This window comes from Equus caballus, chromosome 17 (genome assembly GCF_041296265.1).
Source record: "Equus caballus isolate H_3958 breed thoroughbred chromosome 17, TB-T2T, whole genome shotgun sequence".
NCBI classification, from domain to species: domain Eukaryota; kingdom Metazoa; phylum Chordata; class Mammalia; order Perissodactyla; family Equidae; genus Equus; species Equus caballus.
In genome coordinates, this window is record NC_091700.1 from 31,997,016 (window position 1) to 32,022,939 (window position 25,924).

General features: G+C 38.4%; 1 protein-coding gene across 15 annotated transcripts in view; it reads right to left on the reverse strand.

Annotated features, from left to right (window-relative positions):
• The window catches only part of DCLK1 (doublecortin like kinase 1), a 324,115-nt gene that overhangs the window by 51,541 nt on the left and 246,650 nt on the right, over nt 1-25,924 (reverse strand). For 7 of the 15 annotated variants that reach the window (XM_070239519.1, XM_023621510.2, XM_070239523.1 and 4 more), the window contains 4 exons: nt 12,734-12,818; nt 9,958-10,066; nt 3,055-3,112; nt 2,429-2,548 (listed from right to left, as the gene is read on the reverse strand). In XM_070239519.1, the coding sequence (XP_070095620.1) occupies nt 2,429-2,548; nt 3,055-3,112; nt 9,958-10,066; nt 12,734-12,818 (372 nt within the window). Of the gene's footprint in view, nt 1-2,428; nt 2,549-3,054; nt 3,113-9,957; nt 10,067-12,730; nt 12,819-18,916; nt 23,818-25,924 lie in introns of those variants that run through there. The other 8 variants (XM_023621506.2, XM_070239520.1, XM_023621509.2 and 5 more) reach the window with 2 other exon arrangements.

The following is a 25,924-nucleotide window of genomic DNA, read 5'->3' on the forward strand; positions in this document are numbered from 1 at the left end:
CCTACAGTGAACCCAGCATATATGGGTTAAAACTAAATGCACACATTTCCAGTTCCCTGGTTCTTTAGTTACGCTCATATGTAAATGCTTGTTTTTTTAACTGCTGACTCCCTGAGCTATAGAGCCAAATAGAAGTTACAAACTGTTAAAGTCCAGATGGCCTCACGCTGGGCTCCTACTAAAGTTGTGGCTGATCCCAGGACCTTAGAGTTCTTTTACAGTGAAACTAATATCCAAAGAATATCAAGAAACCAAAGCTTCCCAGGCCCAACTCCTCGGCTTCCTGACGTCAGAGTCTACCTTCCACCATGGAGATAAACAGCCAAGGACACTCATCTGAGAAATCCTTTGTCTCCTCTGCTGGAAGGAGCCCCAGACACAAGTCATTGGGAAAATGCTGATCAAGAAGGCCACAGCCCCCCTCCCCTACCTAAAACCCCCAATAAAAACCCTACCCATTTCTTAACAGGGAGCAAGCAACTTTTGGGGCACTGGCCCTTTGCTTTTCTCCTTCTGCCTGGCAAAGTAAAGCCTTTCCTTTTTCTCACAAGACTCTGTTCTTGTTATTTGGATTGGCAGTGGGATCAGAGACTAAACTTTTGGTAACAACAGGAGGCTTTCAAGTCAAGCCTTGGGTTGCCCTTCACTTCTTGGGATGCTTCTAGACCTGGCCTCACAGCAGTCCTGGGTCACACTAAATTTAAGAGTACTATCTAGGGGTACAATTCATGAGTCCCACTGCTGAGCTATGTAGGCACTCTCTGGCCTTGTTAGGTTATCTTGGTCATCCAGAGAGAATTCGCAAAGGCTGTTAAGTAAAATGAAGACCTCCCTACTGGCACTTAGCTGTTGTCACCTGACTAAGCATGTGATTCACAATCAGACTAAGTTTTCCCACAAAGTATGCTCTGAACTCCTAAGTCTTTGCCTCTTTTATTTCTCACATTCAAATTTAATTTAGTCTTCACTCTCCAAAATTCAGCCAATAACAGGGGGCTAATCAATTTTTAACAGCACACAGAGAGGCAACAAGAATGGTTCGAAGTTGTTGCTCTAAAAATTAAAGTCACTGTAAAAATACTATCCTTGGTGCTAGAGAAAGTATAATTTACAATGCTGGTAATTACCAAACTTTATTTAGTAATAAAGAGTCAATATGAAATTGACTCTTAACCTGAAGAGTCAGTTATGGCTGAAATTGACTCAATCTTCTGAATAAATGAAATCAACCTTTCTTAGTTGGAATAACCATTTAACATATTTATCTCCCTCATCCTCAAATGTGAAAATAACCTTGTGTTACCACAAACCAACAAGTTACGACCCCTCTGAAAGAAACAAATCCTAACTTGAGGTAGAAAAACGTAGAATTCATCTATAAATATGAATAACCACTAAGTAAAAACAACGCCAACAGATCTGAAAAAGCAACTCTGAATAATGAAAGTTTAAAGGCCCTAGAATGAATATTTTTCTATATAGTAACATATTTGTTTATTAAACGCTTTCTCGGTCTTAAATATTTACAAAAGGAAACCCCACATTCCACAGAGCTGATTTCTGCCACCAGCTCAGCCGAGGATTCCAAACACGGTTCCTGGAGCCCCAGGATCTCACTGATGGTGCACACAGTTGATGCAGAAGGTGGTGTGACTAATTTTCAACACTTTACGACTAAAGTAGACATTATTTACACCTTCAGTTAGATTAACATAATGGAAAAGGCTTGAGAAAGTATAACTTCATGAAATTAAACATTCAACTTTTCAAAGCTTCTAATTAGTGAAAATGTCAAACATAGAAGTAGAGGGAATGGGTGGGTCACCTTTCACCTAGATTCGACCATTATCAATATTTGGCCATTACAATATTCTATGATTTAATAGAATAAAAACATAAATTTTACATGACAGGATGAGATTGTAACATTCACTGAAAGGTGGTAGAATATTTACATTATTATTAGACTGTGCCCTTTTCCAATTCCATTGGTGACTAAAACTTTAAAGTTTGTTTTTATAAAAATAGGTGATATGTTTGGATGTAATTAATGGAAAAGTGAACAATTTCTACTACAATGATAAGAACAACAATCATGGGTATCTAATACTTTCTGTGTCACACAGACTGGTGGAAGCCATCCCTCGTATCCTCAGAATAACACTCCTAGGTAGGTGCTATTATTATTCTCATTTTACATATGAGGGAACTGAGGCACAGAGAGGTATATCCAAGGTCTTGGAGCTATTTAGGTTAAGGCTGGGACTCGAACTCCAGCAGTATAATTCTAATGTTAATAGTCTTCACCATTTTGCCAACGAACAGAAATGAGAGGCTGAATACCGGAGGGAGGAAACAAAGGAGAGAGCTCTATTATATAGAAAAGTGTGGTGTCTTGTACAGGTTTCTTTTTTTCCAAAATACATACCTTTACTAATTCCATGACAAGATACAGCTCAGTTGGCACATCCATCTCTTCGATCAGAAGAACAATATTGGGATGCTTCACTCTTCTTAAAATAGATACCTCATTCTGGATCATGTGCTCCTGTCCAAGGGAAAAGTTACCTTAATCAGTATACACATCAAAACGTAGGAGGAGCTAACTCAAATGAGTAAAACTATACCAGCTGAGGATCAAGGGAGATGTGTTTTGCAAAATATAAGTATATCTTAGATTCTGATCTCCAGACAGCCTAGTATTGCCATAAGATGTTGAAGGTCCTTGGATGATGCTTGTTAATTTCTGAACCTATCCTGATAACTATAATTGCATATAGAAGGATGGAATGAAACTTAAATCACAAAAGTAATGGAAGAAAGTAAACAAGCAAGCAAACAAACATAGATAAGGAACAGAAATAACATCCAATCATTCTAACTAACTTTTATTCCAGGGATATTTATAGAATAAAGTTACATTCTAATTAGTATATAACATTTTACTCCACCCAAATCCAACAACTAGGGTGACCTTATGTCTACTTGGAAACTGATCTTTGTGTTTCCACCCCCCGAATATTGTATTTTTATAAAAATAAACCTTATACATACTTTGCCTCGACATTTGCTTTTCTTGATAATTTTCAGAGCATACTCCCTAGCAGTCGACCTGCAAAGAGATAGTCTTTTTTTAAAATAAAGAAACAATTTCAGATTAACAAGATTGAATCCTCTTGTTAAGGATTAATTCCTTGCCCCACAGATCTTGCATCAAGGCATAAATATTTTGTGAAGAACTCTCTTTTCCTTTTTTAAAAGAAATATGTAAACTTTTAGGGGTTGACCAAGTGTAAGGACAACAAATATGCTAGCATAGAAAGATCTGGAGCTGTTAATGTTGCCATACCTGTAATACAAACACTACCAATGCTACTGTCATGCGTAACTCCTCCTGCTGCGGTGCCCTGCCTGCCCTTCCCTCTGAATTGGTGTGGTCCAGACATAAAGCAGATATGAGTTTCCGCCTTTCTTCTTCCCAGTTCTCTTGAAGTTCTCTATCCACAAAGTGTGGCTGTGACAGTTTTCTGAATGGCTCTCATGGTCACACTGAAAACTCTCAAGAAGCAGTTCACACTCTGTAGACTTGGTTCAGTGTGCAAGCCTATGCATTCTGTTAGAGAACTCATGGATGACGTGTTCAGGGTGTATAAAAGGCACAAAATTATTATCTGAGCTTCCTGTGACCTCTTGGGCCTTTTATGGCTGTCTCACTTCATAGAAATAAAATACAGGTGACAATTAAAATCAACTCACTTTCCCAAAGCCACATGGCAGCGTTAAAAGCAGGACTGAGTTCTTGGGGTCTCTGCTTCACAGATAGCCCAACCAACACTGCCCCTCCTCCATGAAGGGTGTGGGAGGGAGGGTTTAGTCATATGGCTACCTTTAAATAGCTTCCTAATTTGTGCTAACATTTCTAAGATACTGTAGCGCCAAACATGACAGACAGGTCTATTGTTGAAGCAAACAATGCATGCTTAATAATCATAATAAACCACTACTTCACAAGCATTGCCATTTCATTTCTGGTGGGAAACCAAGACAGCCTAGCTTTTTACTCATAGATAAAAGCCAATTTTAGGGATCCAAATGAATACAGTGGGAGTGAGGTTGATTAGGAACACAATTTTAAAATAGGGTTTTAAAGTCTTCAATACAGAGAATCAAAGGGGGATTTCCTAGTTACGCAGCTAGGACAAGACAGCGATCTGTCTACAAAGAAATTAAGAGGCCAGATATTAACAACATGTTTCCAGGGCACTTTAGAAACTATTCATGTCATTTGCTTCTAAAAATGCTTTTCCCACTACACTTCCAGGCCCGTGCACGGTGGTAGCTTGCAGAAAACAATAAGCATTGACCAAATTGTTATAATTATATCTGGTGAATATCCCCAGAATAAAACAATCACTTTGAAGCCCATTTTCCATACTAAAGGGCTTTGCGGTTCAGAAGGGAGGAGGTGAGGCCCCTGCTTCAGGGTGACTCTCCTGAAAAACTGTGGGCTGTCCAGGGAAGCCCAAATTGCCTCAGCTTCATGAAGAAATGGACTCAGAGGCCCAAGGAGGCCCGTCTCTCTGCCTTTGTGGATTCTTCAGGCCCAGGGCTGGGCAGAGAGGCCGTGAAGTGGAGGAAGGTGTGAGCTGGCTGTGGCTGAGCGCAGTGCTCGGGGTAACAGATGTGCCCACGTGAACGCCAGACCACCAGTAAGGCCGTGGGATAAGGGCGGAGAAAAAACCCTTCAGTAAGAGGGAAAATGAAAAATTTAACGCAGACATTTAAAATGTACGAACAAACAGATAAATGAGAGAGTCAAATTACTCACACACAAGGGGATTCCTCACATCACAGAAGGATCGTGGGGTCCCTCTAAGTAGCCTCTTTTTAAGAGGCTTCTGAAGAGTTTGTTTACAAATTTAAAAACACTTAAGAGGAAAACTAAAAGCTGGAGTGTTTCTGGATGCTGCTTTTCATGAATCACTGAAAAATTATGATAAAGCAAATCTGAGATAAGAATACATAAGCTATTTCCTACGTGGTTTAAAATGTTTCGTTTGATGGCAGGGGAGTCTAGACTCTCGGACTGACTGCTTTGATAAACGCCAGCAGTCTCAGGCAGGGCACGGAGCTAGGATGGAGCTGACTCTTCCACTCAGCGCCTCCACAAAGCGGGTGGATGGACAGGATGGTGTTGGTAAGAAGAGAGTGGGCTTTCTCAGCTTGGTCATTCCTCATGTTCGCGCCTTGATCCTCCATTTCCCTGGAATGAGTAACATTGAAGCTTTGCTATACTCAAGGCAAAGGGCTGGTGTGGGACCCAGGAAGGTGAAATCTCTACAGCCAGCCAGACAGAGAGCAGCATCCCAAGTGAGCAAGTGGGTGTACAGCTCCCAGGATGCCAAACAATGGGGCTATGCCCTGAGCCTACAGCTGAGGGGAAAATGCAGCAAACCTAGGCTCGCTAGGAAAAAGGACTTTGTGGGTTCAGTACACAGAGCCTTACATAACAGGATCAAACACTCAATGAGATTTATCTGTTATGTCATATCAGTGAGCCCCACAGAGGACCACCAAAATTACTGCGAGTTTTCATTCTTGATTCCTTGAGGGCAGAATTCTAAAGTCATAAGAAAATCCTTAATTACTGAAGTACATGTTTATAGGAAAGTAGCTGAGTCTGGAAAATGAGACTGAAAACAGGTGTTAGGACTAAATGCATGCTGTAAGAATAAAAATTTAACTGCTTGCTTTAAGTTGGTAAATGAAAACACTTGGCAAGAAACAAAACGTTAAATAGAGCGTTTGCCTTCATACCCACCCTAAACTCTAAGGATACCTATGCCTGTGTAATTATTCAGCAAGCAATTATAAGCACGGTTCATTGGTGGCTACAGAGGTGAACCAGACCTGGTTCTTGTCGCCAAGGAGTCAACAGTTTGCTGTGTTGAGAAGAATATTAGACTCCTAGATTGCTGGTGAAAATACAGGCCATTTGCCTGTTTGTTCCCAAAATTACATTCTTGACCTTTTATGGAATCAGGGAGCCCTGGAATGCCACAGCGAAAGCAGCAGCAGCAGCAGAACAAACTTCGTCTTCCTCCGTCTTCCTCCTCGTCTATGGGAACTCCGTTTGTAAGGCCTCCTCCCTATTAACTTTGACCCAAGGTTAGAGCCCGAACTACTAGAGAGAAATTTCCAAATTTTACAAACTTGAACTAAATCTAATTTCTAATGTTGGTGCTAAAAATGGCTTGCAGAAAGCTGTCTTGTTTAACCTAGTGATTCTCAAACCCAGGGCTGTCTTCTCTCCATTCCTTGCCCTGTCCCAGCCCGGAGGGCAGCAGAATGCCTTTTGAAAGAGGAACAGGCTGAGCTAGACGGGGCTGCCCTGGACTAACAGGTTTCTTATTGTTGTTTGCTATGTTTTGAAAGTTTTTCAAAAGATTATGTGGAAAAGAGAAAACAACTTCACAGGCATTCCTCTTCCATAGCATTTATTGAATTCCATGGCAATCCTCATTGTGGGTCAGGTTCTTAAGCAGAGAGGCTGTGTCTGTCTGTCTTTGTGGCCCCAGAAGTACCCAGCATATGCCCGAACTAGCAGGGGCTCCAACAAGTTGGTGGAGTTGTGGAAACTCCAGAGGATGGTAGCAGTTAGGACATGGCAGGAAGACCCTTCAGCAAGAGAGGTTAATAAACAGCACCTTTGTTTACCGAGTAATTGTAATAAAGCCTGACCTCAGCCTCCTCCTCAGCTACTGCCAAGAGCAAAGAAAACATCTCAGAAGTGGTGTTCTATTTTGATTTTGAACTCGGGCCCTCTGACTATCAGGTGCCACAGCATCCCCAGGAAGGAGAGAGGGAAGAACATTATCAGCCAGCCCAGAGATATCTACGCTTCTTCACCCTGACTCATCCTCTAAATTCCACTTCAGAAGGAAATGCCTTCAAATCATAGGTACAAGGTTCTTGAGAATTCTGAAGATTTTCGAGGTGGATGAAACCCATTTTTGGTGACATTAAAGTCTCAGGTTGTTCAGGTGGGTCTGAGCCTATGTTCACTGCTAGAGCAAGCAGTTGTGCTGTGCAGCTCTTACGGTTTATAGGGGGAGGAGGGGGAGAGGGAATCATGAGTAGCTAGAATTTTAATACAATTCCGATGCCTACATTACTAAAAAATGCCAGCAATGCAGGTGGAGAGGTCAAGAGCCTCCCGAGACACCATCAGTGCTCCCGACTGTATCACTCGTACCTTAGCTTGTATGGTAATTAGTCCACACAGGGCCAGGAAAGCCAGAGACAAAGGGCACCTTAACGTGAGCCCTCTACTCATGTTTGACCTCTTGCTAGTGCTTTTCAGCTCTTTGAGTTTTCTTTGGGGCCTCAAAATGCTCCACAAAACAGCTTCAAAACAGAGCACATCTCAGTCCACCAACTTTCTTTAACATGTGGTAGGGGTTCCTGAGGCCACTGGAGAAACTGCTACCAGGGGACAGGCAGAAATCCAAGTGGAACTGGCAGCCACTACCTGGCATAGGACCATGGAAAGAAAGGCCTGTGCAACATTGTTATTATATCCATTATATAACCTTCCCTGTGACAGCACATTATTCAGAGAGGACAGACATACTTGTTCTTGTTAATACATATTCGTTCTCAAAATATGGCAGAATGTACCCGCAAGCAATGTGTGCCATTCACAACATTCTTAGCTCGCTTTTATTTTCTTGGACCTCTGGAAAATATTAAAAGAATGTTTCATGATGCCTCTTGGGAGAGAGGGCACATGCCATATGTCCTCATTCAGCAGGAGCAGAATATTAACACTTTTTGGAGCAATCTGGTGTTTAGACTCTCAAGGTTCGTACAATGAGACTCAAGATGTGAACACGTGTAAGATGAACACAATCCAAACTAGAAAGAAATAAATTAATTCTGGATGGAGAAATGAGAAATTTCTATTGTGGGGAGGACCACTGCTGTTGGACTAAGATGCCATAGTGATCCACGTATTAGCTAGGAGAAACAGCAAATGGACCATGGCCGCCCAGCCAGACTCAACAGATGATGAAAACTGGCAAATAACCAGATACCCTACAGTGGAAGGGCATGACAATCTGCTAAAAATGGCATTTTCTCCTATAGTGGAAATAAAGTTAAAGAGGGTTGGATTTCCTATCAGTAAAAGTATAAATGAAATGTAAAATTATATAAACACATGCACACATACTTCCATTCATTACCTTAGGAATGGCTTTCCTGATTTAATTTCTGTCTTCTTTGTACAGGGGCAAATGTGGTGTGTGTGACTGGCTCAGCTAAGCCACATTCTCATGGGAGACTCCTTGCTGGAGGCAGTGGAGTAGAGTGGTCACAGGCATGGATTTTAGAGCTGGGCTCAGACCTATGCTTTGCTAAGTACTTACTAGCTGAGCGACCTTGGGCATTTAACTTCTCCAGGCTTTCCTTGTATAAAATGGAGACAATACTGACATTATGGGATTATCATGGTAAATAAATGAAATGTAAGTGAAGGACCTTGTATATAGTTTATGTTTAGTAAACAGTGGTTGTTCCTGCTTTTGGAGGTGTAAGGCCCAAGAAAATAATGTGAAATTTCTATATTTGGCAGTAAAGCAACAAATAGTCAAGTGGGATAATGAGGGGAAGAGAGGAGATTGGGTGGCCTAGGGGTATCAACTAGGGGATTTTCAAGCTACTTATTACTCATGCCCCTCCCTCACAAAGAGTGGCTGCTATGGTGGGTTACTGTCACTGTTGGGAATATCTTGGCCTAACTGGTACATTGGGGTGGAGCAGATTTTGAGATCCACTGCTTGAGGGTGGCTTAATGAGAGCTCCACTACCTTAGTCAGGGAAGCACCTTCCGAAGAATGGCAAAGGGTGCGGGGACCCTCATGGTGTCTGAGGCCCTGTGTAGACGTCCAGCTGTAATGTGGCATGAATCTGTGCTTCCAAATCAAAGCTCTTAGAGAAGAACACTTCTGGATCTTGCAGGCTAATGCTTCTGGTCCAAGGCATCCTCTCTGAGAGGCAGTGTGGAGCTTAGCAGCATCATTCTCACACAGTGTTGATGAACTAGTAGGGCACACAGCCCCACAGGGGCCAAAGATGAGTAACAGAGAGGGTGCAGGCCCAGGCCAGCCCCCAGGAAGCCAGCAGACACACAGCCTCCAGGAAGGAGGCAAGGTCCCCCTGACTTGTCAATACTTTGCTCACCCAGCTCTGAGAAGAAGTTGCTGGCTGACTGGGTCCCCTTAAAGCAAGCTATTCAAGAAGTGAATCCCAACTCTAACGCTGGGTTTAGGGTTTGAGGCAGCCTTAATCTGGGTTGTAACTTTGCTAGTTGTCACTTCTCCATCTAGTAGCCACCAGCTACTGTTATTGATTAGGTATCAAGATCCCAGGGATAAAATTTTCACTCTAAACCCTTCCCCTTGGCCCACAAGAGTACCTGGCTCATTCATTTTAAAACATTTTAACGTATTAAATACCATTTTTGTTGGGATCAATACATATGCATTTTAAAGCTTTTCAAAGTTATTATACTTAATTTTATGAAAGTACATGTTAGAGATATATGACAGGAACATTCTGACCTCTACAAAATGTCTCAGGAAAGTGTAGAAAAAACTACGCAATGTTTTTTTTTAAAACAAAATCAAAGGACTTACCTGAAAGATCTGGCAAAGCTTTGCTGAGTACATTAAAAAGAAAAAATCAAAGTCCTTAATTTATAGATTGTCCCCAGGAATCACTACATTTTTCAAATCTGTTGTTAAGTGGGCTTTTCTTTTTTGAAAATTTTTTTACATCTGGAGTTAAGACATTAACCTATTCCATATGTGCCACAGACTGCAAATAAAGACACAGTCTTGGAAAATAATGCCAAATGTTTCCTTTAAAGTTCAATGCAAACGATATCTTTCTCACCTTTCTACACATTCCTTGACAACAGCAAAATTTCCATCTCCTATTGTCCTTCCGACTTTATATCGTTCTGTTATTGTGGCTGGAATCTGGAAGCCTTCCTCTGACACTTCTGAAAGAATCATTAGTACAATTTTATTGGTAGAAAAGAGAACACAGATGTTGCACAAAGGAGACTTTTAGAAGTGTCATCTAATCGACTGGAACTGATTCAGAATCAATATGTCATTTTCCGTACAGTGAGGCCAGCCGCCCCTGCTGACATTGTATACTCAACAGTTTTTACAAAAGACAAATGATAAACCGAAAGGAAATGTAAAACGTATGCGGTCTACTCCCACCTACGTAAGAGCAACTGACGCTTTCTGTTGCAGTGGGGATTCTGAGGAGGAAGTTTTGTTCTTTTTATTTCATGCCAATTTGATCCATAGAGTTTACTGAAGACCCACTGTGTACAGAGAAATGACCCTCTTAGGTATGGCTCAGAAGGAAAATGCAGCTCGTAAGGGTTTCTGGGCTGCTTGACACTGTGCAAGCATGAAAAATGCCTGCTGTTTGGACCCTTAGCGTTACTACATCCTGAAATGGAGATCTCCGTAAAATTCCTTACGAACTAAGCTCTGATTGCCACCCCTCCCCAGCATCAATGAGCAGATTTTAGACAAATGTTCTCACCAGCAACCTGTGTAGCAGATGTTGAGTTAAAATTGCAATACCTATTATGTCTGTGAACAGAGCAGTTTTGTAGTTTCAATTATGTTAGTGCCACTAACACAACGCATTTTCCCTCTTAAAATGCATTTTGAAATATTTTACAAATGCCTAATAATGCTTTAAATATCTAAGGCCGTAAAACTAAATAAGCCACACTTAGGTCACATAAATATAGTGGATAACCTTTAACATCTTAGGGGTGTAAAAAGCCTTTTATAGCTGGGCTCTAAAATTTACATGCTTTAAAGTTATAAATCCTGGCTTTCCCTCAGGCAATCTGAATACAAAATGTGATGGAAGCCCAGTGTGCTTTCTAAATGCGCTCCTTTTCTGACCTTTAACCATAAACTGAGACTAAACACATCTTCTCAAAATAAAATTAAAACCTTGGGTGGCGAATGGGCCTTCTTGGTGTTTTTCATATTCTCCTTTAGTCTGAATTGTTGGGAACGGCAAATGGAAACGCACGGTGCTCAGACATCTGCTTTAGGACCCTTATTCTGGTTTTGTGATAGTGCCCCATCTGCGACTCTGGATTCTAGAGCGGAGGACATTCTGGAAAGTGTTGCATAAACGTAGGACATTTGCTGCTGTACTTTTGCCCTTGGTATTTATGCAACCTCTTCACCTCTATATGGGTGACATTGTACTCTTAACCCACTAGAAGTGAGCTCAGTGGTCTCCAGAATAAAATGAGAGCTGGAACCAATTACTCCCCACCCTCCCTCGCCACTTCACCCCCAAAGAAGCCACAATTTTGCCGCTGTTTGAAGGACTCAGCCTGGGGATTTTTGTCCACTCCATGGTTATTAGCGGAGATGGTTGGAGAAGTTTCAAATCCACTGCAAAGCTCTGAATTTACAAAACATCTCTCGGATGACACAGTCTTAAGGCTCTTTACTACATGGATAATAAAAGTAACCATTCTTGGCTGAGGGACAAGTCTGACTTCAGATGGGAAATGGAAGGAAGGACTTCCATCTTTTCTTCCAGTGGAGCATAACTGAGGCGTCTATCTGGAGCACATGGCTTGGGGTATTTTTCCTGATAAAATGTATCACTTAGGCTTTTGGCTAAGAAGGCTTAGCCAAAAGCTTAATCAAGAACCATTTCATTTCATTAGGTAAATATAACACATTGGAACAAAAGAGACTTCCAGACGGCGAATTTCATACTTCTGAAAATACAAAAAAAGTCTGATATTGCATGGTAGTCAGGAAATACTTCTTGGGTAAGTCACATATCTCACGCAACATAATAAAAGTGCTTCCCCCAAAAGGTACTTTTTTGGAAAATGAAATCATATCATTTAAAACAAAAAGGACATTCTTCAACAGTGGCTTGATCATACCAAATTTTATGCTTTTCTAAATACTTTCCCATAATTGATGTGAGCCTGATAACAAGCCCCAGGGAGGAAATAGCCATGTATTACAATCTTCATTTTACAGAAGACGAACTAAGATGCAAAGAACCGAAGAAGCTTATCCAAAACAATCCAGTGAGTTAGCAAAAAGGTCAGTTCTGGAATCCAGGTCATTTAACCACATCACAGAGAAATTCTAAAGTGAATTAGCTTAAAGTATAAAGAATATTTTTGCAATCACCATCAATTAGATCTTTTTGTAAAGCAGCATTTTCACATGTTGAGTGCACTTAAGTTCAAGTACATCTGGGGGGCTCTAATAGTCAATCAAGAGAGTAAATTGTCTTTAATATTCTGAAAGTGAACAGAATTTAGGAAAACAAAGGCAGCAATTACTCCTTTTTATTTCCAAAGAGGGCAACAGCTGGCCTTCTTAGGATACTTACACCCTCAGAGGATGTGAAATGTCTCCAAATTAGGCTAACTCCCTCCTCCTGTTCCCACAGAGTAGACTCTGATCCCCAGTGGGAGGCTTATTCAATTCTATCCCCTTGGTATGGCCCTAATGAGCTGCTTCAGGCTTGTCTATTCATTCTGCTTGAGAAGTTACAGTTTCCTGGAGTAAATTTAGCCAACCCGTCCTCTGCCCCCTGAACAAGCTGAGCCTTCTCCTCATACACCAAGCCCCAAGCTCACCACCTTCTCCAGGTCCGTCGTTCTCGTCCATCGAGCTGCAGACTTTGGTGGACGCAAGTGAAGTAGAAGAGCCGCCATGTTGAGAGCTCTGTAAGGAACAGAAACAGAGAATAAAAATACTTGGTCAGAGGGCCGGAGTCTCCGGGTGCTATGCCCAGCCCAGAATCTCGGGAGATAACTGCACCCACTACCTGGGAGGATTTGGTCTTAACACTTGGAAGGGAGGTTCTTAGACTATTCAATTAGGACTACCTCTCCCTCCCACTCTTTTAACCAATAATAGATGGCATTAACTACGTCAGGCTAATCCTTGTCAAATTTGGATGTTCCACTACTTTTTATTCCTTTTTCTCAAAATTAGCATCCTTTAGCTCGCTGTTTAGGTTTGTCAGATTTTAGGCATCTCACCTCACTTTTCCACAGTCTATCTGCAAACAGGCCTTAGATACCGCGCCATTCTGATCTCATCCAATATTTTTTCTACTCTTACCATAAAAAAAAGAATTCCTCTTCAGTTTGTTTTTATGGAATAGCCTAAAAAAAAATGTGCAGCCTTACCACATCCTTGGAGAAAGGTTAAAGAGTGGGTTTGTTAATTCCACTTTGAGATAAAGAAACAAGCACTAAGCAGGTTATCCATATGTTAAATATTACATAATAAGTCTGAGGCAAAGACAGGAATAAAAGCCTAAGCTTGGTGATACCCTTGTATTTTTAGCATATTTTGATCCAAGACTCATGAGAGCAAACAGGGTAACAACTATATTACAAAGCTCAGAGGATGAAACAATGCCAAATATTTAATACTATGATCAGTCATGGGGTAGTACTTTAACAACGAATCTTTCCATTTCTGCATCTATTCCTTGAGAAAACAATTTGCACATTTCAATGCTATTTCTAAATAGTGAACACAGCTTGTCCTAAAAGATCTTCCTTCTGTTTCCCTGGGTTTATCCACTTGGTTGGCCTGATGGGAGCAGGAGGCGGTGAGGGGGCGGCATTGGCTCATGGTGCCGGCTGTCTGTGGAGCAGAGAGAAGGGAAAGAGCATCTGTAGTTGAATTAATAATGAAGAGGTGGCGAGAAGCAAAGTTGACCTATTTTTCCTCTGCTTACCTGTCTCCCTTCAACCTCCCCCCCATTCCATCCAGCCTTAATGTGTACAAAGCAAGAGGAGAGAGAAGTTTTACATAATTTCATTATGCCCAACAGTATCTTGCATAGGAAATTCAAAGGTTTTAGTTTTCACCAAAGATTAATTAAAACGATTAATATAGTTAGGGAAATGCTACTTAAATCACTGCAGGGCCATTTGAGTCAACTGCCATAGGACACTTTCCTGGGTGTGGCTAAGATGAGTATTTTCCATTGGATGAGTTCATCAAAGCTGACAACAGTTGACACAATTGGAATAAAAGTAAAATTCATAGCAGTGATGCATCTGTTTTCTTATAGGATATTCTAGAAGTTTTGTGAATACTCTAGTATACCCCTGAATGTGACAGTTTGTCCACAAAAACTATGTGCTCTTTATTTTCCAAAATCATAAGAATCCCCCATCAATCAGCCTGGTGACTGGAGCTGTTTTTCTGTCTTCTCTCATGGAGGCTCCCTTTGTGACCAGCAGTCCACATTTGTCCTATGTCAGCCTAGAAAGAGAGGTTCAGATTGTGACCTTGAAACAGAGTTTTTCTTGGTGTGACACTAACTATGTAGTCATAACCAGCTCTGTTGAAGGTACTGTAAATGTATGAGCTATGCTCTGCTGACTTTTACGGATTTTTGTCTGTCTGTGAAAATCTTGTATTTATAATATTGGAATACAAGGCTGAGACAGGCAGATTTATGATGTCAGTGTCTGAAGAAAATAACCATTAACATTACCACATTTGAGGGGAAGGTTGCATGTTTTCCAGAACAGTGAGATCTTTTATCCCCCATGTCATTGCTTTTGCTGTAGAAATAATGATATTCCAAGCAGAAAAGCAGTAAGAAAATATCTAAATGTAGACCTTCTCTTCTGGGCTTTTTGATCCTTGAATCTCTTCCAGCAGCATGGCAAATGGTGTTTAAAAATGTCGACACATTTTGGTTTGGAGTGGCAGGTGCTGTCTTGTCATATGGTGTTTTAAATTTTAGAATACAAAGACATTCTTTCATCAAGCACCCGAATTAATAGACTAGTAGCGTGTTTCCCAGCAAAGATATCCACAATTTATGTACTCAGTTCCAAAAGCTTGTTCTTTTAATAAGAACGTCAGATACTCAATACAGAACTCTGACTCAAAGTATATGAAAACATCTTTTAAACTGTAATGTTCTATCTACTTGCTGGATATTATTCACTAAACACCTTTATTAACTAATGAATTGCACTTTCAACAGTGCCACCAAAAGTCTGATGCCCTGAATGCTTGCCACAACACCAGCTGTGTTTTCTCCGCCTTATGAACAGAAACCCCGCAAAGTTTACAGGCTCATGGTTAAAAAAAAAAGCAGGGTTAACACAAGTTTGCTTATGTTTAAAATTGCTTATTTTCAATTTAGGTTTAAAAACATACCCCAAGTCATTTCAAATTTCAGGGTGTCTGAGTGTAACAGACAATTTTAAGAGAAAAGCTTATTTAATTACAAATAGAGTACTCTGAAAATGGAAAGTCTTCATTTTATTTATTACACTCAAATAGAGTAAAATAAATGTTCTAGATTTCTAATGTCCAAAGAAGATAGTTAACATTATACACTTTTCCAAGACAACAACCATTCATGGATTCAAAGAACTTCAGGGACTGGAATGGACCTTAAATATTACCTATTCCATACTACTTCCATCCAGAGACCAAATTCCCACTATAAACATCCCAGCTATGTGGTCAGATGGCCTCTGTCCAAACTCCTCCAGTTCTGAACACATTACTTCCCGAGGCTATGAGGTAAAGAAAGGGCCTCCTTAAGTTAAGTTGAAATGATGCCCCTGTACGTTTTCCATTTGTTTGTCTTAGGTCTCACCTCTGGAGCCACTGAGTACAGTTCTAATCCATTTCTCATATGACAGTGCTTCAGATATCTGGAAATAGCTACTCGGCCCCTTGTGTGTCTTCTCTTTTTCCATTTGAACATTCCCAGTTTCTTTGGTTGTTCATCATGTCACAGGGCTCCATGACCTTCACCCTCCTGTGGACACACTCCAGTTGTCAATATCTCTTGTTAATTCTGGTGCTCAAAACAAGTGCAATAGTCTAAGTGTACCCTGACCAGCACAGAGCACAGAAGGATAGAGCTTTCTTCCTTGTGAACAGAATATTAATATACTTCAAGAGCATTCTGGCTTATTGATAGCACGGTAACTTTCCAGCCTTGCACTGAGCTCATAGTTATGTCAGGTCTCCCTATTCTGTATTTGGGAGTTTGGTATTTCAAATCAAGTCTAAAACTTCTCATTTATTCATGTTAAATGTCATATTTATTACCTCATATCCTGCCAGCCTGTTATTTTTTGGATTCTGATTTTGTCACCTAACGCTTCTGCTCTCTCTCCCAGTTGAAGTAATTCAGTAATGGGCATAGCTCTTTGTGTATGCTTGTTACTAACCCTAAATACACTAACTTAGATGGTGATGGAAGATTTTTATTACTGTTCATAAGTCTGATTGAAGGATTTTGAAAATAGTAAAGGGAAAATGTGTAAATTCTTGTTCTTTAGAATTAATCCAATGAGATTAATCAGCCTTTAATTATGACCAACAGAAGCTAAAAAGCTCACTTATTTTTGCATGCTTATAAATGAAATCAATTTACTTATTTGGTTTTTCTGAGCAGATAAACCATTTTAGAGTATACATGATGATAAGATTTTGTGTTTGCTTCAGTCAGTCTGCTAATTCCAAGGCATCTGGGTATACAGTACAAAACACACAGTTATTTTAGAATTTAATGCAATTAGCTGCTCTAAGAGATACTGTGACATTGGAAATGTCATCACCTCCCAGCAGATTTAATGGGAACCAGGCGGGCAGGTTGCCGGCACCTGGATGCTTTTATGGCACACCTTCATAAAAGCATTTCCCTAAGTAAGAACACATCCTAAGTGTAGCTATTTAGCTTGGAATCACATAACAGATGGAGAACATATCACACTTTCCAAGTAAGTGAGAAAGCTGACATAACAGCTCTAACCACATTTTACCAAGATGTATCTGATGACTACGGAATAAAAAATGGTTCATTTTAAATATAAATGGTATGAGTTATTCCTGTCATGTGTATTAATGGTGTCTCTCAGCTGGAGTCCACACTAAATAAAGACTTAGAAAATGTCCAATTGATCCAATGGATCTAACCAAGCTAGAAAACTCCTACCAGATAACTTTAGCGTTGGCTGGATAATAGTATTACTTCCACCTCACATTTTGTCTTGGCATACAGTTATTACTTTGTTAATACTGATTTGGAAAATGGTAAAAAGGGTTTAGAAATCAACTTTATAAAGGAAACACAACCAATAAATATTTAACAAACTCAAACAGTTGTCTTGGTGATCTTGACTTGAAGTCTACAGAATCTCTATAAATGCCCTCATATTACAAAATTAAATCATAATCTTGCTGTAGAGAGCTTGAAATCCACGGGATTCTATGTGTATACAGAAAAACCAGACATTTATTTATTTTCTAAGTAGATATAGAATACTAAGTTAGTGATATTAATCTGCAATAACTAATAAGGCTCCATTATTTGAAACAAGGCACAGAGGGAACTCCTTTTTCCAAATTACTTTGTCTGCTTTCTTCATAGATTATTTAGCCTAAATAGAGTCTATGATATAGGCGATCAAGTGCGTAACTAAGAATGAATACTGAAAAACGTAAAATGTTATCATAAAGATTTGGTCAAAGTTTTTAAAAGACTGGAGAACTGTCATTAATGAAATTGGTTTGCTTAGAGGAAGAAAAAGTGAAAATGGGAACATTGACATTCAGTCTATGTTAGTAAAGCCACAGGAGCCAAGATTTCAAAAACAAATGTATTTGGTTACAACTTTGTCACATTAGGCAGTCTTCTTTGCCTCTACCATCCAGTTGCTATACTCCCTTAGGCCAAGATCTATAAATTCAGAGTCTGAACTATTTGTCTTGAAGAGACTGAGGGGAAGTGGGGCACAATGTCTACTCTTATGAATTACCCTTCATGAAATCATAGTTTGGAAGGGGACCAGGAAGTCATCTAGTTTACCCCCAAGAGATAAAATAATGATGCCCTTCATGGTTTACTCCTCAAATGGGATTCCCAACCAGTGATGAAGGGAGCTCACTACTCTTCCAGGACCCTGCTACATTTTATTTTAAACTCTATTATATGAAGAAAGTATAAACACAATTTGGCATTTTATAAATTTGTAAACATTCCTTCCAGTTGTATCATTGCTTTGGGCATTGATTACATTTGGTTATCATGGAAATAATAAAGAGAACTAATTAAAGCAACCTATATTTTTAAGGTTAAAATGAACCTATTAAAAATGTTAGATTTAAAATCAGAACTTTGGACTTCTATAATAACTTTAATGTAAAATATTTTTTCTAACGAGGCCAGTAGAATTTTCTTTTCTCCCAGATTATGGATTTTTGTCCCAAATTAAAGTTGGAGAATCAAGTATTCTATTATTATAATTATTTATTTTATTGTATATCTGCTTATTTTACATATTTATTTTTTCAGTGCTTTTACAGTAACTGGCACACACACACACATATGCATATACACATGTACATTTTTTCCCCCCTGCAAATTAGATGACCTTGGGAAAAATGCCTTCAAGTCCAGGACACAGCTCGTATATTTAAATAATGCATGTTAATTTCTTTTTTCAACCAGTTGCCTATTTGTCTGACAAATTCATCCTTAAGGAAACCCCAAGAGGAAAGCGTATTAACGATTTTAATGTAACCAACTGAAATAAAATTCTTCATCAAATAGTCTTATTTTGTTGTTATCGTTGTTATTTTAGACATTAGGAGTCACGCGGTGCCATTCTGCAGTATGTCAAATATCACTTGCTGATGCTAATTACATCACAAGAATGCCATAAATATAATGATGAAAGTAACCCTTATCCGACATGGTCATTTCAATGTCAACGTCTACTTACCAAGTTTTCTGAAAGAAACTCACTGAACAACACACGTGGTTTTTTCTGTTTATTGTATAGTCATTCTAAGGTGGTGAGTGTCACAAAGTTAACTTTTAGAGGAAGAATATGGTCCAGTGTGAAACACAAGGTACAACATTTTACAAAAAAACAAAAGCACAAAGTGATGGAACTTTCAAAATTGTGTAGTTCAATGGAACATTTCATTGTTTAGCTCTATAAAACTCTGCTGATGGCCTATACTGATGGACTTTAAAACATAATGCTGTTTGAAACATTTTAACATCAAATGCTCTTAAGAGATGAATACACATACAAGCAACTCAAATTGTAAGCAGAAATTAGGTCACCCTGTTTATAAAAATTTTATCCGAATTTACAATATTCATAACGTATTTCAATGAAAGTAAAAAGTCCTTAGAACAAATAAACTCCATTCCTTGCTTGTTGGTGAATATAAACCCAAAAAACACATCACAAGAAAATTAACTTTCATAATTCTTTGCCTACAACCTTTCAGATACCCACTATCTTGGCTTCAAAAACATTTTGTGGCCATATATAATAAAAACACCCAAGTATTACATGCATCATGTATACTAGTTGGAATTTATCCATCATCTTTACTAAAACGAACCACATTTTAAAGACACTATATATCATGCACTCATAAAAATTATAGCTAGGGCCTCAGATTTCCTATCTTTTCCACATGCGTCACAGGCACAAAATTACAAATATTTTCAACTGACAGTATAACAAACTGCTTCAGGCAATTGGTACATTGAATTCGCTATATCTCTAATTTTCACACTGTACTTCTATGGAATTTCTCAATCAGATACAGCTGTCACTAACAAGCAGAATTAGAGACGCTAGCAAGGCTAATGCAAATACACATAAATGGGCAAATGTATGCATATATAGTAAATTCATTCCATTAACATTTTCAAGTGTGTATATATTTATATAGATATACACACACATATAACAAGTATAGTAAGGTTACTACTGAAAACATGTCAACAGTTTAGAATAGTGTTTTGAAAGAACATACAAAATTACCTTATAGGTTATCTGGCTTTGTCATTAAACTTACTTCAAATCAAATATAGTCTGGATTCTCTTCCATTTATGCTTCAATATGATACTCAACTACTCACAACTCTGTAAATCAGTATTCCATTTTTTAGTGAACACTGGTTGACAATCATTACATGTCATCAATACGCACACATTAGAGAAACATTAGTGATACTATTAAATCATTTTAACAATTGAATATTAAGACATAACAATATAAACATTAATGTGTGCTTATACTTAATACTTAAACACAATATTTATCTCAATTTCAAATTTTTCATTTATCTGGATTCCAATTTTTTAAAAAAATAAATCAGCATGTCTGATTATTTGGAACCATTTTGTCATACTAGTTAAGCGAACTACTTTTGAACTTAAACATGCCCCAACTAATAGGTCATATCTTAATATGACCTATTATAATTTAGGACATGAAGGCTTTACATGAAATTCCACAAGAGCCAGTAACTTACAAGGCTGTGTCACAAATACCATACTTTACTATTCATGGTCTACAAACATATACAAATACATAAGCACATCCACATACACACTGAGCCCTGCAAATTTACATAAACACCCACATACCTGTATAGATATATGGCCACATATGAAAAATTTAGTAGTCCAATAGCTAAAATACATGGAATTATTTTATTATTTTTCAGGAATATTAGTCTACGTTTTCATTCATTAGTATTAAGAAATCTGGGTTTTAGACTTTGTTGCTTTTAAAAGAAAAAAAAAAAGAACCCAATCATGTATAAATCTGCAGTGGATGCAACCAAAATATCCCTACTGGCTAACACAGGGAACACATATAGTACATAAATGCTGGTTCAGAAGGTTTTTAGAAGATACCACTTGATCTTTTAGTATTTAGATGAGCCAATATAAGAACACAGGAATGTGTACAGATGGGTAAACCTGATACTTCTTAAAAGCCTATGACAGTATAGAAACACTGTGGGTTTTTTCCCCCCACTTAATTGATTAAGCAAGACAAGAAACAAAGCATGTGGCTTTCAGAACCAGTCTTCTGAGTTCACACTGACCTTCACACTTGATATACTATTAGGTTTTTGCATTTCTAAAATGCTGAGAGCAGTGAAATATTTATCATATCTTTTTCTATAACGTCTGGTGAGCGCAAATGAAAAAGTATCAAACTTTTAACTAGAGCACAATGTCTTCACAGCACATTTAAGGTTTAACATAAGGACAAAAATCCATGGCTTTTGCTGGAGTTCTTTCCCGTTCAATGGAACACTTTTAAAATTCAGTGTCTAATTTTTCAAAAAACTTCTATAAGTAAGTTTTAAGTGTCTTTAAATCATCAATTTGGTTCCATCAATGAGCTGAAAAGTTCTGGTTTGTAGCTAAGGATTTTTTTATTTCTACTTTAGTATAATGGAATTACGTTCTGCATAGAAAGAGATTTCAAAGTCTATAAATGGTGTGCTATTTCAATCTCTGAGGGACTTTAGTTTCAAAAGTAAATGATATATATCGCCCCATGAACAGTCCTTTAATAAAAGTCATATGTTCAAAAGATTAAATGCTGTGGAATAGCATTTCCCTTGGAACTGCTTGAATGGAAAGTTGGCCATGATATCTATCGGCAATTAGTACAAGTCCAGTTTCTTTTTTCCGTGTCTAAACAAAGCCATGGGTTTCATATCAATTGGTAATATCTGCCACTTATCCAGAACAAATAGCATTTATCAGACCTCTCTAAGCAGTAGTCGTCCGTAAGATTGACAGCGCAGAGAAGTTAAAATTATTGGAATTTATTTTAGTTCTGGACCATCTGACCCCACCAGATTTAAGTTAACTGTTCCACTGCTTTCAATGCATTTTTGACAGTTCAGTCAAAGACATACTAATCTTTTATGGACTCAATTGTATGAAGTAACGTATTTTATGAAGACATAACTAGAACAGACACCACCACAGGCAACTTCACAGATGTTTACTGTTTCAGCTAAAACAAAGCAGTCTTTTGATCTCAGCAGGAGCCTCTGTTCATTTCTATTGGGAACAGTTTTAAAACCTGAAGTCTGGAACAGGTATTATTATGAATTGTTCTTTCAAGATGGAATGGTTCAGTTTGTGGTTCTCGAATAACCTGCCAGAGAAGTGTCTTTCTCTCCAACAGACAGGATAATGAGGCACTAATTACTATAAGCCTAAGTTTTCAAATGCTGTTAGAGTGCCTGGACTTTTTTTTCTTCTTTTGGAAGGAATATTTTATTCACTTGGAAAGTGAGATGGTAACATATGTAACTATAAACCAGATGGTAAAATTTGATAGTTGAGCAATTTATCAAGGAGATAAATTGATAACATTTAAAACAGTATATGACAACTGAATTTCTCTCCATCTTGAATCAAACATTTTGTTTTTAAATTCAATTTTCAAGTAAAATTTGAAAAAGACTCAAGTAAAAGCCTCCAAATGGCATAAAATACATTTTTAATTTATCACCTACTGAGATATGTCAAGTCTGTAGAAAATAAAAATCATGCTTCACAAGTCTTAAATTGTTAGTGTTTGAACTAGTAAAACTAAGTGATCACTAGGATATGGCTAAATACAACAGACCATACACATTAACTTTTAACATTCAGATTTTAAAATAATCATTTTATGTTTAAGCAAAGCTGACTATAATTTTTTAAAAAGAGGACTAGAAGAGCAGAATTAGTAGGTTAATGTTTAAAAATGGGTTATAATCATAGACTTACTTGGTTTAACACAAAAGGAGTTTTGCATATGAAAATTTCCAAAACATCAGCAAGATTCAGGATTTATCAAAATGGAGATTTGGATATTTTGGGCCTGATTTATATAGCACTATTTAAGAGAATTCTGCTTTTCAAATTGATTCTTTGGAAGAAGTCCAGACATGATTTTTTTAGGTCTGTGTGCTAAAAAAAAAAAAAGAAAAGAAAAAGATTTCTGGCTTTAGCTTTTACATATTTGAAAAATTACATATATGGCTATAGGGAGGAATTGTATAATTTATAGCAAAGCCACTGAACAAGTTCTTCATGTTGGTATATAGTTTAAGCTATAATCATGCTGTTTCCAATAAAAGATATTTAAAAAATAAAATTTACTTGACAACAGAAACAAGGAAAGTTCTTAATATCTAACATCAGAGTCTTCGTGAGATGTGTCCCTGACATGAGAGTTTTTCCTCCAATATGTTAACCCACAAAATGACAAGTAGCTTTGTCCACTGTCTAGAAAGAAAGAAAAATCTACTTGAATATTTTTATTATTTTGTAGTACCTTCAAAAAATCAGCAATCCAAATTTTAAAAAGAATACAACTTTAAGAAAAAATATGCCTGCTAATGACATTTTAATCTGCTTAACCAAAAGTATAGAAACATTGTATCTATGTGACTACTTATGATTAAAATGGAAACTCCATCTACAGAAATTATGGCTCTGTATTGCTACATCATTAGCATGTTCTTATACTCAATATTGGGTCCATGTATGAAATTCACCTAGAGCCAGGCCTCGCACAAAAATCTCAGCAACTAAGCAAGTTTGTGTTCAAGCTCCCTGATCAAATCAATGTAGGAGATCTAAAAAAAAAATCTCCTTCAAGGATTAACATCATGAATATAAAATGCCTGTATATTTACTCTTCTTTGATTTGGGCTTCATAATTTCAAGGTATGCAAAACTCTTTTGTGTATTTTGCTGTTAGATTTTTGCTTAGGAAATGTGAAACCTTCACGCAATCACAAACCATATACATTGCTCCATTGTTTCTTTTACACTGAGTCTCCTACTGAATCCAAATCATCCGAAGAGAGGGGGCGATACAGGTCCTGTAAGATGAAGGGCGGTATAGATTTGTTTACTTGGCTTTCTTGGGTGCCCTGTGGCTCTCTTAGGAGTGGAGCAACACTGAATGAGCATCCTTGGTTTGTAATGTCATTGGACCTTTTGGAGTTACCAAATTTGAACAGGAGGAAAGACTGTAATTGAGAAACCATCTAAATAGACACAGTGGTGCTTATTTTGCCTTATTGGCTTTATCTGCTTATGAGCTTTTGCCTTCTTTCCTGTTCAGTTGAGTTTTACAGTCCCTGAGGTCTGTCAATGCCAACTCTGCTACTATGTATCCACGCAATTCTTCCTTGAGTATTTCCTTCTCATTCTGGGTGCAAGAGGGATGTGCTTACCTTACAAAATAATTTATTAGGAGCCCCAGCTGGCATTCAGCAAATTCTGGTCCCAGAGCCTCAAGTCAAGTGTTGCATTTTCACATCACATAAGCCCAATAAACACTGCCTTTTCAAAATTTTATGTTTGGAAGACAGAAAGAATGCAAATTTGATCTCCCCGCTCCCTTCCCAAAGCTCTTCCCAGTTCCCCAACCACTCACCCATCACCAAACTCTTCTTTACTCCACCCCTTTCTGCTAGGAGATCTCTCTGTTGGTAGCCGGGCAACCAGCTCAGATCTGCAGAAAGTGTCTAGAATCCTGGCTTCTTTTCTAATTTGTACCACCCACTCCTCACATCATCTGACTGATCAGATAATCTACAAAGTCAGCGATGTGGGAGTATAATGGGGCGCTTCATTCAACCTACACAACACAACACATTTCTTCCTCACGTATTAAGAAAGGGGCCCCCAAAAAGTTCATGGATGGACAAGATCCTCCGACACCTGCTTCTGTGACCCGTCAAAAGCTTCTAGACAGCAACTTAAATAACAGTGTTTTGGAAAAAGAGGGAGGTTGCTTGGTCCATTGCCACTAATACTTTTATAAAGAAAAACATCTGGCATTCAGACTCTTATTGCATATGACTATTCGAAAATACCAAGAGAGATAATATAAAAATGTGATTTTAAGGTAAGGAAAAAAAGCTGATTAAATCATCATAATTAATAAAAATAAAACTATAAATTTTTGTTATTTGTAAAGAAAGCAGTCAAATGTCTCAACATTCCATTTAAACCCCCCCCACAACTTATGTTCCTGTGTTTTAAAATGAGGTAGGAAGTGTGAGTGTGTGTGTGCAGGCGCGTGCGTGTTGGGGGGGGGACAGCCAACTCATTTTCCTGGCCATGTTGCTAGGCAACACAGAAGGAAAAATAGAAGTAGCTACTGTTTTCCAATTTGCAATAAAAAGAGTTAATTTATTCTTTGAAGTGTCTTCTTTTAGCACTTGCCATCTTTCACTTATTTCAGTATTTCCTGCATAGGAGTATAGCCAACCATTTGAGAGGAACATTAACCAAATTTGAAACAGGATCAGTTTTTAGAGAAATTCTAGGCCGATTTTAACTGGGAGGGCTTCTTTGATGCAACTGCCTCCACACCAAGATGAAAGCTCCTCTTGCTGAAGCAGCTGGGAGTGTCTCCACACAATGACATGGTACATGGATGGAGGATGTTCATTTATGGTCTAAATTCAAAAGCTGGGAAACTGAACTGTCTCTGAATTATCCACTGCTCTGCTCTGAATAACATGTGCTTAAAAAATGTTTTCAGATGATGATAAATGCTTTGTCTCCCTAAAACAAATGGGATTGTTTTCCCCTCTCAAGTACGGTGCTTGCATTGGTAGTTTAAACGACAAAACGAAGAATCTATAAGAGAAACATCCCTTATAAACATTTCCCAAGTGCTGGCAATGTCAATTTCATAAGCCATCAGCCACACAGCTGCTGGGAGCTGGATGGAAATTTTCTGCCTCAGTTGGACAAAATCATAGTGAAGGAGAGAATACAGAGGGCAGAAGAAGCAAATTCTAGCCTCATTCTGCCAACAAAGGGGCAGTTGAGCAAAGTGCTTTATAGCCCAAAGATGAAGGTCTCATAATAAGCAAGCAGGGCGAGAAGCTCAGATTCGTGGCAAGGATTCTCAGTCTCTCTCATTTAATCTCAACCACTAAGCATGAGCTACATCCTGAATGTGACTTT